The sequence below is a fragment of the Vulpes vulpes genome, chromosome 10, assembly GCF_048418805.1.
Source record: "Vulpes vulpes isolate BD-2025 chromosome 10, VulVul3, whole genome shotgun sequence".
NCBI classification, from domain to species: domain Eukaryota; kingdom Metazoa; phylum Chordata; class Mammalia; order Carnivora; family Canidae; genus Vulpes; species Vulpes vulpes.
Genome location: NC_132789.1, coordinates 6,832,609 through 6,849,777, shown reverse-complemented (window position 1 = coordinate 6,849,777; position 17,169 = coordinate 6,832,609). Strand labels below are relative to the sequence as shown.

The 17,169-nt window shown below is 41.6% G+C and overlaps 1 protein-coding gene across 5 annotated transcripts in view; it reads left to right on the top strand.

The window, feature by feature from the left end:
• The first annotated feature begins 4,851 nt into the window (after positions 1–4,851).
• Positions 4,852–17,169, top strand: part of CCDC62 (coiled-coil domain containing 62) — a 39,243-nt gene continuing 26,925 nt past the window's right edge. For all 5 annotated transcript variants that reach the window (XR_011995024.1, XM_026017074.2, XM_026017070.2 and 2 more), the window contains exons 1-6: positions 4,852–5,080; positions 7,523–7,715; positions 10,073–10,239; positions 12,579–12,680; positions 12,993–13,164; positions 16,346–16,447. Coding sequence is in view for 4 of the 5 variants with exons in the window: in XM_026017074.2 (XP_025872859.2) it covers positions 5,045–5,080; positions 7,523–7,715; positions 10,073–10,239; positions 12,579–12,680; positions 12,993–13,164; positions 16,346–16,447 (772 nt within the window). In the remaining variant the exon portion in view is untranslated. The remainder of the gene's footprint in view (positions 5,081–7,522; positions 7,716–10,072; positions 10,240–12,578; positions 12,681–12,992; positions 13,165–16,345; positions 16,448–17,169) is intronic.

Here is a 17,169-nt window from a genome sequence, read left to right as displayed (position 1 = left end):
TCTGTTTATTATCTTAAAAGAATCATGATTTGATGATATCATGATTTAAAGCTGAGTAATATTTTAAAGAATTTGAATTTTGGCTTCATCACCATTAATAACTGTCTCCTTGCTTCTTTGATGTGGTAATTTTGAGATGCTTGGGCATCTAATAGATTTGTGGTTGAATTTGCTTCATTGTTACCAACCAAGTCCACTTCGTGGTCACATTACTTGATGTTGGTAGGAGTTGTTCACGCTCTTCTGGAGATTATTTGGTAAAGTATATTAAAGCCTTAAAACCATCTGCAGTCTGACCCAGTAAGCCACTTAGTTGACATTATCCTAAAGATAGAATCATTCTTGCTTAAAACTGGGTGAGGGTGTTCATCACAATGTTACTCATAAAGATAAAAAAAATTGCAACTGAAACAAATGAACAATTGAGAAATGGTTGAGGAATGATAGTGCACCATATGGTAGAATATTATGCATATTTTTAAAAATATTTTTCCAAAATACCTTGGAAACATGTTTGGTGATGTTAAGTGGGGAGCAGACCTCCAATATTACCACCATTGTTTTGAGTGGAAGGCCATTCAGAGATGCTACCAAGTTCTTGTTCTGGCTATAAATTCTGGGAGTAAAGTTCTTCTAGCAAATTGGAAAGAATATACACCAATGCTCAATATATATATATATATATATATATATAGTCTGAGAAATAGCAGTTGAAATGAGTCTGTCTCACAAGAGAAACTGACAGTGAATTTTAATGAATGCAGTAAATGAATTTAAACTTTGTTTTTATAAAGGTATTTTAGGTGCTGCAAATTGAAAAAGAAGACTCCGGTATTTTAAATTGCTATAGACACCTTTAAGAAATTTAGAACCCATTGTTTATTGCCATGCAAATTACAACCTTGAATGAATGAGTGGTTTTTTTCAATATTTAAAATCTTAGAAAAAAATGTGTAGTAAGGATGCAAATTAAGAAAATGAAATTCTGCATTAACTGTGAATTTTACTAAATATGAGTGTCTGATGAAGCAAATTTATCCATCAAGACCATTTGGTATGTGTTGTGTATGTATTCTGTTGGTGCTGGAAGATGTCTCTGTGCCTGTATCAACCTTGTGACTCCATGTAAAGATTCTCAATGTTCACAGTTCTTGGCAAATGCAGTTTTAATCCATATAAAGCCAGCAGTGGATGTTACTGCAGGATAATGGAGGATTAAAATTGTCCTTGTGTATAACATGTGTGAATTTTTTTCTTCGACCTAAAATTTAAAATGCTGCATTAATCTCTGATTAAAATGTGCTAAGTCCAAGGATTGACTTTAATTCATATACTCTCTTTATGTATGTATTCTGTAAATGTTTTCATGGTCTAGTATTTTTAACAAAAAGAGTACTTAACCTTTAACAGCCTTATGTCATAATTGTAAACGATTTGCCACAATTAAGCTGGCAACTTAAATGCAAACCCAACTTTGATATGTAGTATTTTATTCTCTTAAAAAAAAAAATAGATACTGACAAGTGATTTTACATTCCGTTTTAGTTACTACATAGGAGCCTCAGTAAATCAGCTGTTGCTTAAGAAAATACATGGTAAGGGCACCTGGGTGGTGCAGTCTGTTAAAACAGGCGTGGGACGCTTGGTTTGGGCTCAGGTTGTAATCCAGGTGATCTCAGACCTAAGATCCAACCCCCCCCCAATTAGGCTCCATGCTCAGAGCAGAGTCGGCTTGAGATTCTCTCCCCCTTTCCCTGCTCTCTGCCTTTCCCACTTGTGCTCTCGCTCTAAATCTATTTATTTGAGAGGGAGGGAGGGAAGAGAGTCCCAAGCAGACCTGTGCTGAGCATATATTCTGTTGGTGGGGCTCCATTTCAGGCCCTTGAGATCACAACCAGAACCAAAACCAAGAGTTGGATGCTTAACAGACTGTGCCACCCAGGAACCCCATAAATAAATCTTATAAAATACATGGTAGCTTTGTCACTCTTAAAAATTGCAGAGCACCTGGGTGGCTCAGTGGTTGAGTGTCTGCCTTTGGCTCAGGTTGTGATCCCAGGGTCCTGGGATTGAGTCCTGCATTGGGCTCCCCTCAGGGAGCCTGCTTCTCCCTCTGCTTATGACTGCCTCTCTCTCTGTGTCTCTGAATAAATAAAATCTTTTTTTTTTTTTTTAAATTTTATTTATTCATGAGAGAGAGAGAGGCAGAGACATAGGCAGAGGGAGAAGCAGGCTCCATGCAGGGAGCCTGATGTGGGACTTGATCCCGGGACTCCAGGATCACACCCTGGGCCGAATGCAGGCACTAAACCGCTGAGCCACCCAGGGATCCCAAAATAAAGCCTTTAGGGTGATCCTGGAGACCCAGGATTGAGTCCCGCATCGGGCTCCCTGCATGGAGCCTGATTTTCCCTCTGCCTATGTCTCTGCCTCTCTCTGTCTCTCATGAATAAATAAAATCTTTAAGAAAGAAAAAAAATAAAAATTAAATTTTTTTTCCTGATAAATCACAATTTTAAAGAAGTCTACCTTCTATGTATTTGGTTTTTTAAAAATATTTTATTTGAGAATGCAAGAGAAAAAGAGCATAAGCAGGGGGAAGGGCAGAGGGAGAGGGAGAGGCAGACTCCCTGCTGAGCAGGGACCCTGATGCAGGGCTTGTGGGATCATGACCTGAGCTGAAGGTAGACATTCAACCAAGCCACCCAGGTACCCCACAGCCTACCATTTAGATCCTGTTTTTATTTTCTAAATTAGGAAATAAGGTAGGGAGACAGGAATGAGTCACTTTATCAGAGGAAGTGTAAAATCAGATAAAGTGTAATGCTTGGAGCTTTCATAAAACGTTTTATGTCATTTTTAAAAGATAATCTTTAAAGGTCTTTTCTGGTTTTGTTTTTGATTTTTTTGAGAAAGGGAGGAGCAGAAGAGAGAGAATCCTAAGCAGGCTCCAGGTCCAGGGCTGAGCCTAAGGTGGTGCTCAATCTTTTATGATCTTGAGATAATGACCTGAGCCAAAACCAAGAGTTGGATGCTCAACTGACTAAGCCACCCAGGTGCCTCTTTTCTATTTTAAAGTAAACCTGCGGGAGTGAACTTAAAATATTAAGTTTTTGATATGCAATTAATCGCCATATTCCTCTCACCACACTCAATTAACTAATCCATAAAACCAGCCTAAGTGTTTTAAAGGTTTTGAGAATGCACGAGGGGGAATGGATTAGGAGCAGAGGGATAAACAGACTCCCCATTGAGCAGGAAGCCTAATGTGGGGCTCCATCCCAGGACCCTGAGATCATGATCTTAGCCAAAGTCCGATGCTTAACTGAATGAGCCACCCTGGCACCCTTAAGATTGTATTTGTAAGTAATCTTTACACCTGATGTGGGGCTTGAACTCAGGATCCTGAGATCAAGAGTAGCAGCTCCACTGATTCGGTCAGCCAGTTGCCCTTGTACACAAATTTCTACAATGAGTGTTAGGCATGTGGTTGCCTGGTCGATAAATACCCCATTTTAACAATGGTGAAATTTGGGAAACCTGAATTGAAATGCTCCTTAACTGGAAAGTTAATATTCAACCACTTTCCTTTTTATCTTTTTCATTCCACGGAGACTTAACTGTACAGTCATCTACTGATAGGATTCTTTTAACCAGTCAGAATTTACTTTCCTGATTTTAAATCTTGGACATCATCTTATTGGTTCTCAAATAACAACCTTATCCTAAGGAGGCAAATGCCACCCAAATAAGTAATGCCTCAAAGCAAGAATTTTTTTTTTTCATTTTCAGATTGTCTTTTATGAACACAAGGACATGCTTTGCTTATTCATAGTCAATCAAAAAGTAAAGTTGATGGGACACCTGGGTGGCTCAGCGGTTAAGTGCGTCTGTCTTGGGCTCAGGGCGTGATCCTGGAGTCCCGGGATGGAGCCTGCTTCTCTATGTTCTGTCTCTCAGTGTCTCTCATTAATGAATAAATAAAGCCGGGATCCCTGGGTGGCGCAGCGGTTTGGCGCCTGCCTTTGGCCCAGGGCGCGATCCTGGAGACCCGGGATCGAGTCCCACGTCAGGCTCCTGGTGCATGGCACCTGCTTCTCCCTCTGCCCGTGTCTCTGCCTCTCTCTCTCTCTCTCTCTCTCTCTATCATAAATAAATAAAAATTAAAAAAATGAATAAATAAAACCTAAAAAAAAAAGTAAAGTTGAAATACCATCATACTATATTTGGTAATTTGTCTTGCCACTAATGCCATGTTATGGTTTAAACAGTAGGGGATCGGGGACCTGGGTAAATGTATTATCTTTTTTTTTTTTCATAGTCCAGTTCCTGTATAACAAGTGAAGAAGGATGACTATGAGGTAACACGAAAATAAGCTCAGATTCACCCCAGAATGTGGTAGATGTTGTCATGACCAAGTGCCAAAGTTCTCACTGCTCTTCCAAGAGCTTCAAGAATGAAAACACCATGCCCCCTCCCAATCTGTGATCCTTAGTTGCGAGCTGAGCTGTCTGCTAGACGGTCAACGGCTGCTCATTACCGGGGCTGGCGTTTGCGTCCATCCAGGGAGGGACCGTGCGAATGGCCAGGTGCGGTTCTCAGCACCCGGTGCACACAGCAAACAAGACCTGGAAAGGAGCGAACAGCTCAAAGGTCATAAACTGGGGTGATGGGGGAGAGGCAGAAACAGGCCTTAATCCGCTGCCTCGTTTTCCGGACAACAGTAAAGCACCGGCTCTTTACGGACCTCCCGTCCGCCCGTAAACCTCAGAAACTGCAGCCGGGCCCCGCACTCGCGCGAGAGGCGGGAGGGCGGCCTCCGACGTCTCGCGAGAGCCGGGCTGGCCCCCGAGGCGACGCCGTAGGCGGGGCGGGCGGGCGCGCTGCTCTGGGCGGGCGGTTTGGGTGCTTGCTTGGCCCCGCGGGGGGGGCGCGCGGGGCTCCGGGGTTCGGGGCTCGCCCCCGCTCCGGGCAGGCGCGCCTATGGCCTTTGTAAGGTGACGCTGCGCTCACCGGCTTTCTCCGGGGGCGGAGGAAGCACCCATGAACCCTTCGGCGGCCTTCCTCGCCGTGCGCCAGGTGAGCGGCCGCCGCGGGCCGGGCGTCCCGGTGGGTGCGTCCGAGTGAGTGCGAGTGGGCGGCGCGCCCCCGGCCCGGGGCGCTCTGGCCCAGCGCGGGTGGTTTTTAAGGAACGGTTTCTGCCTAAAATGTAAAGCGACACACGGTACGAAGAGGAGAAGCGGAGGGTCGCCTGTGTTCCCTTAGTAAGAACGACATTCGGCCCAGACAGTGGCGAGTAACTAGGTGCTCACTTAACGACGCTGGGCGTTTGGGGAGCTGCTTCTCTGTGCGCCACCTCGCTGCCTGCCCTTAATTCCCTTCACAGTAACGCGAGGGCGGAGGAGCACTCTTGAGTTCTACCGAAGTGTTGAAAGCGAGCTTTGCACTCACCACTACGGCCAAATGAGCTTTTCTCTTTTGCATGCTACGTTTATGGCCTGTTTTTCTGTACCAGAATTTGTGCACGCTCATGAGCGCATCACTAGCCACTTGGCGCTCAGCAATTATTTGTTCAGTGAATCAATGAATGAACGAATGGTTTACCAAGACTAGAAATCTTTTCTTTTCTTTTCTTCTTTTTTTTAATTTTTTTATTTATGATAGTCACAGAGAGAGAGGCAGAGACACAGGCAGAGGGAGAAGCAGGCTCCATGCACCGGGAGCCTGACATGGGATTCGATCCTGGGTCTCTAGGATCGCGCCCCGGGCCAAAGGCAGGTGCCAAACCGCTGCGCCACCCAGGGATCCCTCTTTTCTTTTTTTTTTTTTTAAGATTTTATTTATTTATGAAAGAAAGGCAAAGACATAGGCAGGGGGAGAAGCAGGCTCCTTGCGGAGAGCCCGATGCGGAACTGGATCCCAGGACCCTGGGATCACTACCCGAGCCAAAGGCAGACGCTCAGCCACTGAGCCACCCAGGCGTCCTCAAAGACTAGAATTTAAATCTTGTGATTTGGAATCACTTGATGCAAATTCTGTTTTCTGGGTTTAGTTACTAGTAAGTAACTCATTCATTCATTATTTTTTTTATAATTCTTTTCAGAAATCAGTAATGATATATATACGTGGGCCTCTGACGAACTTTTAACTTTTTTTTTTTTTTTTTTAAGATTTTATTTATTTATTCATGAGAGACACAGGCAGAGGGGGAAGCAAGCTCCATTCAGGGAGCCCAGCGTGGGACCTGATTCCGGGCCTCCAGGATCAGGCACCTGGCTGAAGGCGGTGCTAAACCGCTGAGCCACCTGGGCTGCCCTTAACCGTTTTTAAGATAGAATTCTTTTTTTTTTTTTTTTTTAAGATTTTTATTTATTTTTTCATGAGAGACAGAGAGAGAGGCAGAGACATAGGCAGAGGGAGAAGCAGGCTCCATCCTGGGGCTCCAGGATCAGGCCCTGGGCTGAAGGTGGCGCTAAACGCCGAGCCATCCGGGCTGCCCTGCGCTAGACTTTAAAATGACATATGGTGTGACTATCATAAATAAAGAAAAATTTAAAAAAAAAGGAAAACATTAAAAAAAAAATAAAATGACATATGCCTAAAGGGAATTACTGTAGATAATTTTATTATGTATGAAATGGCATCGTGATGATATAAAAAAATGTTCCTTTTTGATATGCATCTCAAATATGTAAGTGAAGTATAATTTTTTAATCAACAAAAAGAGAAAGGAAAATTGAAACAAATGGGGCAGAATCTTGATGATAGGACCTAGGTACTGAGCATAAGAGAGTTTATTGTACAGTTCCCTTCTCTTCTGTGTATGTTTGAAATTTTTCTTTTATAAGTACCTGTGTTGAGTTTGGCCCAATCACAATATTATGTTGTTCTTGGTAGATTGAATGTGTGTGCTAGATGTTATGAGAATTATTTACATTCCAACAGTAATTATTTCATGTTTTCCTTTACTTGAGTGATCCAGAATTGCTGGGGCACAGTATGGGATGATACTGTTGATTGATTCAAGGAATGGGTTGACAGCAAAGGGAAAAAAAAAAAAGCCAAAATGAGTTTGTGTTTAGCTAATGAAGCTTTTATAAATAGTCCCACTTTTTTTTTTTTTTTAAGATTTTATTTATTTACTCATGAGAGAGACGGAGAGAGAGGCAGAGACACAGGCAGAGGGGGAAGCAGGTTCCCTGTAAGGAGCCCGATGTGGGACTCAATCCCGGATGCCGGCCAAAGGCAGACGCTCAACTGCTGAGCTACCCAGGAGTTCCAACAGTCCCACTTTTTAAGAGTGGCATGTGTGGTATGACAAAATTATAGAGGCAGTGTGCACAATATGCATGAACTCATTTTAAATATACATACTTTTGATGCCATGTTATTACCAGTGAATAAAAGATAATTTAACTGTCTTGAATTGGCAGCAAAAGAAGATACAATTATTTGGAAAATTTGGCTGATTTATGTTATTGATTAGTTTTATTTTGATGTAAAACCACTTTCTTCGCTTAGAACATCGGGTCAGAAGTTGAGTGTTCTACTATCGAGAAACAACGGAAAGAGCTGCAGCTGCTCATTGGAGAATTAAAAGATCGTGATAAAGAGCTCAATGATATGGTCGCAGTACATCAGAGACAACTTCTTTCCTGGGAAGAGGATCGGCAGAAAGTGTTGACTTTGGAAGAACGTTGCAGCAAATTAGAGGGTCGGAAATACATTAGCAGTATCTGCTATACACTTCTGTATGCCAGCATATTCAAGGGCTCATGGGCTAGACATAAATGTTTTTACTTATTATTTTAAAGACTTACCTACTTTTATTTGAGAGAGAGGGAAAATGTGCTCTCAAGCAAGGAGTGGGGCAGAAGGAGAGGGAGAGAATCCTCAAGCAGACTCCCTGCTGAGTGCAGAGCCCAGTGTGAGGCTCAGTCCCAGGACTCCCAAGATGATGACCTGAGACAAAAGAGTCAGGTGCTCAACTGACAGCCACCCAGGCACCCAAGACACAAATGTACTTAAACGCGTTAGGGGGGAAAAAAGGGCTCACGGGAAAGATAAGAGAAAGAATATCTCAACACGATCCCTGCTGCCCTGGAGTTTAGTTTAATTGAAGATGGGAGGGTTTTATGAACACTTACAATCGAACAAAAATAATGTGAATTAAAGTTGGGCAGACAACTTAAATCTAAAAAGGATGCTTGATATAGCTCCAATTAACCTGGAGTGTCAAGAGTGAATCTGAAATTAGTTTTGAGCTAGAGTATGGATAGAGATGCCATAGGACTAGCCATTTCTGTTGAACTGACTCAAAAGATTTTAAGTTTTTGGTATTGAACTTGATATTAAGTATCTAAAACTGCTATCTTTTAAAATTATAGCAGTGTCAAAAATGGCTTGCAGAAATTTTCTTTGTACTGTTTTTGTCATCCCTTTAGTCCTGTCCTAAAGTCTGAATGTTTTAATGATACTATGTCAATAGCAGACTGTATTAGAAAACACTAGATTTGTGTGTGTGTGGTTTTTTTTTAAAGATTTTATTTATTCATTCACGAGAGACAGAGAGAGAGGCAGGCTCCATGCAGGGAGCCTGATGTGGGACCCGATCCCTGGTCTCCAGGATCATGCCTCGGGCCGAAGGCAGGCGCGAAACCGCTGAGCCACCCAGGAATCCCCAGATTTGTTTAATAGAAAGATAACTATATAGCATCTCCTTTATTTTCTGTGACACAAAGGACTCTGTAAACATGACAATCTAAATATGCATAATTTCCCATTTCTTTGATGATCATTTGGTTTGACTCTGACCGTACCCAGCCATACATATATACACGTGTTTGATTTGATTGCACATTAGATGTGATATACAGATATGTTAAATAATGAAGATGACGTTACATATAGACCACAGTATCTGATTTTAAAATAAGGAACTTGAGGGGTGGCTCAGTTGGTTAAGCATCTGACTCAATCTCAGCTCAGGTCTTGATCTCAGGGTCATGAGTTCAAGCCCCATGTTGGGCTCCACACAATCTTAAAAAAATTTTCGTTTGTATTAGTAACTAGGGAAATGCAAATTAAAACCATAATGAAAAAAAAACCATAACGTGATACCATTTGCACTTAGCAGACCAACAAAAATGATCAGGTATTGGTAAAGATACTATCAGGTAAATATAAAGGTGTCAGGTATTATGGAGCCAAGGGAAGACTCATTCAATGCTAGTGGGTAGCACTGAATTCAGTTGGTACAACTAGTTTGGAAAATCATTTGACAGTATCTAGTTAAAGATATATATATATCTCATGACCCAGCATTTCCAATTCTGGGAATATACCCACAGTTCAAAGTACACATGAATGACCTAGAGATCTTATTAATATGTAGATCTGATACAGTTGGTCTGGGGCCTGAGTCTGCATTTCTAACAAATTCCCAGGTGATGTCAATGCTGCTGGCTCAAGGACTCCATTTGAGTAGCAAGGCGCTACAGAAACTTACAAAAATGTGCCAAGATACATATATAAAAGTATTCAGAGCAACATTGTTTATAATAGCTGCAAAGTGGAAACAAGCCTAGTGGCCACCAATGGTAATAAATACACTTTGGCATAATCATATAATGGGATATTATGTAGCAACAATAGTGCACAAATGCCAGTCACAACAATGTGGATAAATCTCAGGATCATCATTTTAGGCGGGAGGAAAAAGGGACAGAAGAACTCATAGAGTATAATCCTAGTTATATATCGTTCAAATCAAATTGTTTTTAGGGATGTGGTCTTAGTTGGTAACACTATAATTAAGCAGGCAAATGATTAAGATCAGGATGGTGGTTGGGAAGGTGGGAATTAGATTGTGCTTAGAAAGTAACAGCCATTGGGCTTCTAGGTTGCTGATGTCTGTTTCTTGACTAGAGTATGGTATTGTGGATTCCATAATACATTCTTAATTATGCTTTAAAAATTATTTCGCACACTTACCTTTTAATCATGTTTAAAAATAATGCATTTTGAGCTTCAGATCTGATCAAAAGGTAATTACTGATGAAATTTTCTCAGGTGAACTACATAAAAGAACTGAAATAATCAAGTCACTCACAAAGAAGGTAAAAACCCTTGAATCTAATCAAATTGAATGCCAAGCAGCTCTTCAGAAGACTCAGCTACAGCTTCAGGAAATGGCTCAAAAAGCAACCCATTCCTCTCTCCTCTCTGAAGACCTTGAGGTTGGTTTTATTCTATGATAAGCTTCACTAGCCCAAATTCTGTTTGTGTTTCACGTATTGAAAAATTAGATTTAAATGTACCCGTTAAAATGCATGTATGTGTATGAAAGTCCATCCGTCCATCTACCACCATAGTTTTGTGTTCAGTGTATGGCTTTGGTTGGCTGCACAGTGCTGTGCTGTCTGGGAAATAAACTTCATTACCACCTTTATTGATTGTCAGCCATTCGGTCTAGGAGCATCTGTCACTTTATGAACAACGGGTCTTTTTAGAAAGCCTTTCTCACAGTCTGGGATGAGTAGCATCAAGTTTTGGTACCTTTGGGCAGCCCCAGTGGTGCAGCGATTTAGCGCCGCCTGCAGCCCGGGGTGTGATCTGGAGACCCGGGATCGAGTCCCATGTTGGGCTCCCTGCATGGAGCCTGCTTCTCCCTCTGTCTGTGTCTCTGCCTCTCTCTCTTTGTGTCTCTATGAATAAATAAATAAAATCTTAAAAAAAAAAAAAGTTTTGGTAGCTTTACATTATGCTTTTTAACTGTGCCTTATCTGATCTAGATCAAATAGATGTACACAGTATCTACATCAAGTTAGTGGCATATTGGGAATAAAATCTGTAAGATTGATTTTCATCTTTCAGTTCTAATTGGTCATCAGATTTTTTTTTAAGATAGATTTATTTATTTATTTATTTATTTATTTATTTATTTATGATAGACATAGTGAGAGAGAGAGAGGCAGAGACACAGGAGGAGGGAGAAGCCAAGCTCCTTGCAGGGAGCCTGGTGTGGGACTTGATCCCAGGACTCCAGGATCACGCCCTGAGCGAAAGGCTGCTCACCAACTGCTGAGCCACCCAGGCGTCCCCATCAGATATTTTTTGAATTCATATTTTATGAGAGGCACATAGAGCCATATTTTTGTTGTTATATCCTTTATATTATGCTTCTTTCATAATGATAAGGCCTTTTTAGTTTTTTCAGATTATTATTGTACATAGTTTATATCTATAAAATAAATAAAAACTATATTGATATGTTGAATTTAAAAATGGAAATGTAGGGGGCGTTTGGCTGACTCAGTCAATAGAGCATGTGACTCTTGATCTCAAGGTCATGAGTTCAATCCCCACATTGGGCATACAGCTTACTTTAAAAAGGAAAAAAAAATAATAAATTAAAAAAATAAAAAGGAAATGTAGGAGAGAGAATGAACAAGATCTCTGGTGTCTTGTCTTACAATGATACTAATCCCATCATGAGGGCCCCACTTATGACCTCTTTTACATCTAATTATCTCTCAAAGGAGCATCTCCTGTTAACACCATATTGGAGGGAGGTTAGGGCTTCAACATATGCGTTTGGGGGGTGGGGGATGCAATTCAGAGCAGGAAGATTTTTTGTTTTTGTTAAATTTTATTTTTTTAGAGCAATTTTATGTTCACATCAAAATAGAGTGGAATGTACAGAAATCTCTCCTATACCCCCTGCCTCCACCACCAAACACAGTCTTCCCCAGCTATGGACAGTCTGCACCACAGTAGTACATTTGTTATAATCAATGAATCTAATTGACACATCATTGCTACCCAAAGTCCATAGTTTACATTAGGGTTCACTCCCGGTGTTATATATTCCATGGGTTTTGACAAATGTGTAATGACATATATCCACCGTTGTGATATTACACACAATAATTTCATTGCCCTAAAAATCCTGTGCTCCATTCCTGTCTCTCTGAACCTCTGATAACCACTGACTTTTTTTTTTTTTAAGGGTTTTATTTATTCATAAGAGACACAGAGAGGCAGAGACACAGGCAGAGAGGGAGAAGCAGGCTCCCTGAAGGGGGGTGGGGTGGGACACAATGCTGGACTCTGATCCCGGGACTCTGGGACCAAGCCCTGAGCCGAAGGCAGATGCTCAACCATTGAGCCACCCAGGCGTCCCAAGGAAAAAAAATTTTTAAAAATACATATATTTGCATAGAAGTTCACTAATGCTGCTTTATTTCAGCAAAGGAAATCTTACTAATCCAGTTTTCATTTATTTTCTTTTTTGCCAACCTAGAATTATACGTAGAAGAGATTAGGAAATAGACATTTGTAAGCATAATCATTATGATTCAGTAGGGCAGGCATACGAATTAAGTAATGCTGGAGGTAATGCAGAGAGAGAGAGAGATTTGTATTCTTTTTGATGACTGCTTCCTTGGCCCAGTTTGCTACTAAATAAAAGTTAAAGAGAAGACAAAACAGAAGAATGAACACAAATTATGGCTAATAATAGTAATGAAACCTTTTAAATGACTCAATTAGTATTTTATGTGTTGTTCCCTTGTAGGCTAGAAATGAAAATCTCAGCAACACATTAGTGGAACTTTCTGCTCAGGTAGGACAATTACAAGCTCGAGAACAGGCTCTCACTACGATGATAAAGCTAAAGGTAATTCAAAATAATAATACCTTCATTTGTCAGGGCACTGTGTACTTTATAAAGTACATTCATATATATTATCTTACTTAAAAGTCCCATTGCAAATCAGATGGTAGAGCTACCAATGTTGCTGTCTTTTAAAATTCTCATTTTAGGGGCTTCAGGCTGGCTTAGTGGAGCATGGGACTCTTGATCTTGGGGTTGTGGGTTTGAGCCCCACATTGAGTGTAAAGATTACTTAAAAATAAAAAAATCTTAAAGTTTTACTGATTAGTTGAAACTTAAAAATCTTACAGAATAGTCTTTAAATTTGTTTTTGAGGACAAAGATATTATCGAGGCCGTCAATCACATTGCAGACTGCTCAGGAAAATTTAAATTATTAGAGCATGCCTTGCATGACGCAAAGATGGTGGAGTCTTGTATTGTGAAAGAAAAGCAAGATTATAAGCAGAAATTGAAGACACTTAAAATTGAAGTTAATAAATTGAAAGGTAAGGAAGAGACATCATGCATTTCATCATGGGCACAGACTTCTTCATTTGAGTTTACTTCATTATGTGATTGAGAGATCTGTTGCTGCACTTAGCTCCTACCATGAAATGTTCATTTTGTATAGAATTGTGCTGTGGTTTTCATGTTACAAGGTAAATAACAGAGTTAGCAGAAACTGCAAAATGCATTTTATTTTTAATATAACCTGCCTTTGCTGTACCAGTTAGCTATTGTTAATTTATGCTTTATAACAACCAACAACATCTTGGTGGCATGCAACCATAAGCATCTGATAAGCTCAGGTATCAGCCCAACGAGGACTGCCTTATCTCATTTGGGCCCGGCTGAGCTGCTCCTGTGGGGGTAGCTCCACTTCCCGTGTCTCAATTCTTTTTTTTTTTTTTTTTTTAAGATTTTATTTATTTATTCATGATAGAGAGAGAGAGAGAGAGAGGAAGAGACACAGGCAGAGGGAGAAGCAGGCTGCATGCTGGGAGCCCGACGCGGGACTCGATCCCGGGACTCCAGGACGGCGCCCTGGGCCAAAGGCAGGCACCAAACCGCCGAGCCACCCAGGGATCCCCCCGTGTCTCACTTCTTGCCATTAGGCAAGCCTGGGCATTTTGGTGAAAGCAGAAACTTTTTATCTTTATTTTTTATTTTTTTTAAAAGATTTTATTTATTTATTCATGAGAGATACAGAGAGAGAAGCAGAACCTCCATGCAGGGAGCCCGATGTGGGACTCAGTCCAAGGACTCCAGGATCACGCCCTGGGCCGAAGGCAGGCACTAAACTGCTGAGCCACCCGGGCTGCCCCTTTATTTTTTTTTAAAGATTTTATTTGGGGGCGGGGAGAGCATGTGCTGGGGGAGGGGCAGAGGGGGAAGGAGAAGCAGACTCCCCTCTGAGCCGGGGAGCCTGACATGGGGCTCGATCTCAGGACCCTGGGATCATGACCTGAGCCCAAGGCAGACACTTGCCATCTGAGCCACCCAGGTACCCCTCAAGGCAGAAACTTAACAGAAAAAGCAGGGGCACCTGACTGGTTCAGTCAGGAGAGCATGCAACTCTTGATCTCAGGGCTGTGAGATCCTCTAATGTTGCGTGTGGAGCTTACTTAAATAGAAGAGAAGAAGCAGAAAATACACAAGGACCTGACACACCCTCCATTTACTAAAGCATCATGTGGCTGAACCCAAAGTCAAGCAGGGAAGAAATTCTGTCCCTCTGTGAGAGGAATGCAAGGAAAGATGAAGGATTGCAACCAACGACACAATCTGCCAGGGTGGCTTTTTGGCGCATGTTTTATTTTTGAAAATTCCTTTTGCGTTCTCCTTTTCTATTTTCGTTCTCAGAGTAACTCCATGATTCATTTCCTTCTAAGTAACGTTATTTGAAGTTTTGTAATGAAAGGGAGGCTAGGTATACCAAATAGGACTAACCTATTTACTCCATTACCTACATCCACATGGATGTGGATGTAGGTAATGGAGTAAAAGCTTACTTTTACAGGGGGCATGTCCTCTGGCCTTTCCTCCACCCTGGGGCAGAGCAAATGGTCATGGTGTTAGACACATAGACTCCCACTGTGGAACAAGCAACCTTAGCATGACAAAGCTGTGTTTTGGTGGAAGTTACTGTTACCTCTGTCTGTAGCGGGTGCCTCATTGTTAGAAGGTAGAGAAAGGATAGTAAAGTACCCTTCAGACCAAGAAGGCACTTTGGGACTGACGAGTGAAGGGGGCCACTCCATGCCATTTACACAGAGTTTTATTCAGGGTAACTTACTGACAACCATGATCCTGGTGCTACATAGCCATAGCTACTCTCCACAAAGTCTGGACCTTAATCCACAGCTCTTATAGAGCAAGGGTGTTGTGGTAAGGTCAAGGGCATTGTGGTTATCTAAAGTGGGGCCATCTGTGCACTAGAAGGAAGATCAGAGTAAGCCTCCCTGAATCCCATTCAGGGCACACATTAACCTGCAAGGGGCCTGGAACATACCGGCTTCCAAGGGAGGTCATTGCACACACTTGAACAAGATGGAGTCGGTATTTTCAGCACTCCTAACACCCTCAGCCATTGAGTTGCTGTTGAAATTGTGAGAGTTTATTGTGGTCAATTTAAGACTCAGCCTTCTAAAATCTTGTTCTTATGATGCCCTGATTTGTGGCAAATCTTATGCTTTGTCTACATTTGTAGCTTCAGCTAAAACATAATCACACTATTTATCCCTTGACAGCAGGGACAGACTCTGTCATCTCTTAAGGACAAGATATTGGACAGTGGACTAGACAATGAGGAGAATCAATTCAGTTTGGGTGGCCTGGGAAGTTGACTTTGAGGAGAACATTTGAGCAGAAGTTTGGATGGTGGGAAGAACTGGAGATCTGGGCCCCAAACCTTCCAGGCAGAGGGAACAGCAAATGCAAACTATGGTGGATTGTGAGGTTGGGATATGTTCAAGGAACATAACAAAAGAAGGCGGAGAGTGATAGGCCAAGCCTGGCTATGCAGGGCTTAGGGTAGTGATTTGGATTTCATCCTAAGTGTGGTAGGAGGGCTTTTAGGAGAGAAGTGACATGGGACATGAGCAGATTTTATACTTTTAAAAGATTGCCCTGGGATCCCTGGGTGGCGCAGCGGTTTGGCGCCTGCCTTTGGCCCAGGGCGCGATCCTGGAGACCCGGGATCGAATCCCACGTCGGGCTCCCGGTGCATGGAGCCTGCTTCTCCCTCTGCCTGTGTCTCTGCCTCTCTCTCTCTCTCTCTGTGACTATCATAAATAAATAAAATTTAAAAAAAATTAAAAAAAAAAAAAAAGATTGCCCTGGAGTGCCTAGCTAGCGTGTGACTTTTGATCTTGGGGTTGTGAATTTGAGCCCCACATTGAGTGTAGAGATTACTTAAAAAAAAATTTTTTTTTTTTTGCTCTGTGGGCAATAGGTTATAACAGGAGTGGCATGGTTTGAGCAGAGACCAGTCAGGGAAAGGAAAGCCTGACAAGGTTATTGCCAGGGATGCGGTGAGGTGTAGATAGGAGACCTCTGTTGGCTGCAGCTCCAACAGGACTCACATTAATTGGAGAGGGTGCTGAGGGCATGAGATGTACTCACAGTGTATATTCTTCTAGGAAGTAGTATTTATTCAAGGACTTTTGTTTTCTTCTATTTGTGAAGAGGATCTAAATGAAAAGACAACAGAAAATAATGAACAACGAGAAGAGATCATTCGCCTCAAGCAAGAGAAAAGTTGCCTGCATGATGAATTGGTTTTTACTGGTAAAAATAATTAATTTAAGTGATTGAATAGTTCTGTGTTTACAGCCTAAACTTTCTGTGGTACAACTATGACAGATTAAAGGAATTATACCTCTCTCAATATAGTGGCTTTTTAAAATACCCTTTGAGGGATGGGGATTCCCCAGGTGGGGAATATTAAAGTTGTTATCATGCCTCCCAGGTAATCCTGTTTCCTCTTCTATGAAATGGGGAGCTTCCTTCCCTCTCTTCTAGCTTGAGTGCATGACTGTACTTCTCACTAAAAACATAACACATGTGCTTAATCCATTAAGAAAGGATCTTATGAATTGAAGAAGGAAGAATGTTTATACTTTGCAAATAGTAGGTAAAAATTAGGAAAGTAACAATTTTCCAGGTTTTGCAAATTCATCACCTATAATTATTACATTTGTGGGGTGCCTTGGTGGCTCAGTAGGTTAAACATCTGCCTTCCGCTCACGTCATGATCCCAGAGTCCTGGAATCGAGCCCCACGTTGGGATCCCTGCTCAGCAAGGAGCCTGCTTCTCTCCCTTCCCCTGCTTGTGTTATCTCTCTCTCTGAAATAAATCAAACCTTAAAAAAAAAATTACTACATTTGGAAAAATCACGAGTTTTGTTATATTGGCGTGACCCTGAAGTAATCATGTTAAGGATGAATTTTTCATGATTTTAAAATAGCAAATTCATCAATAGTTTGCCCCCTGCAGAGAAACATAAAAA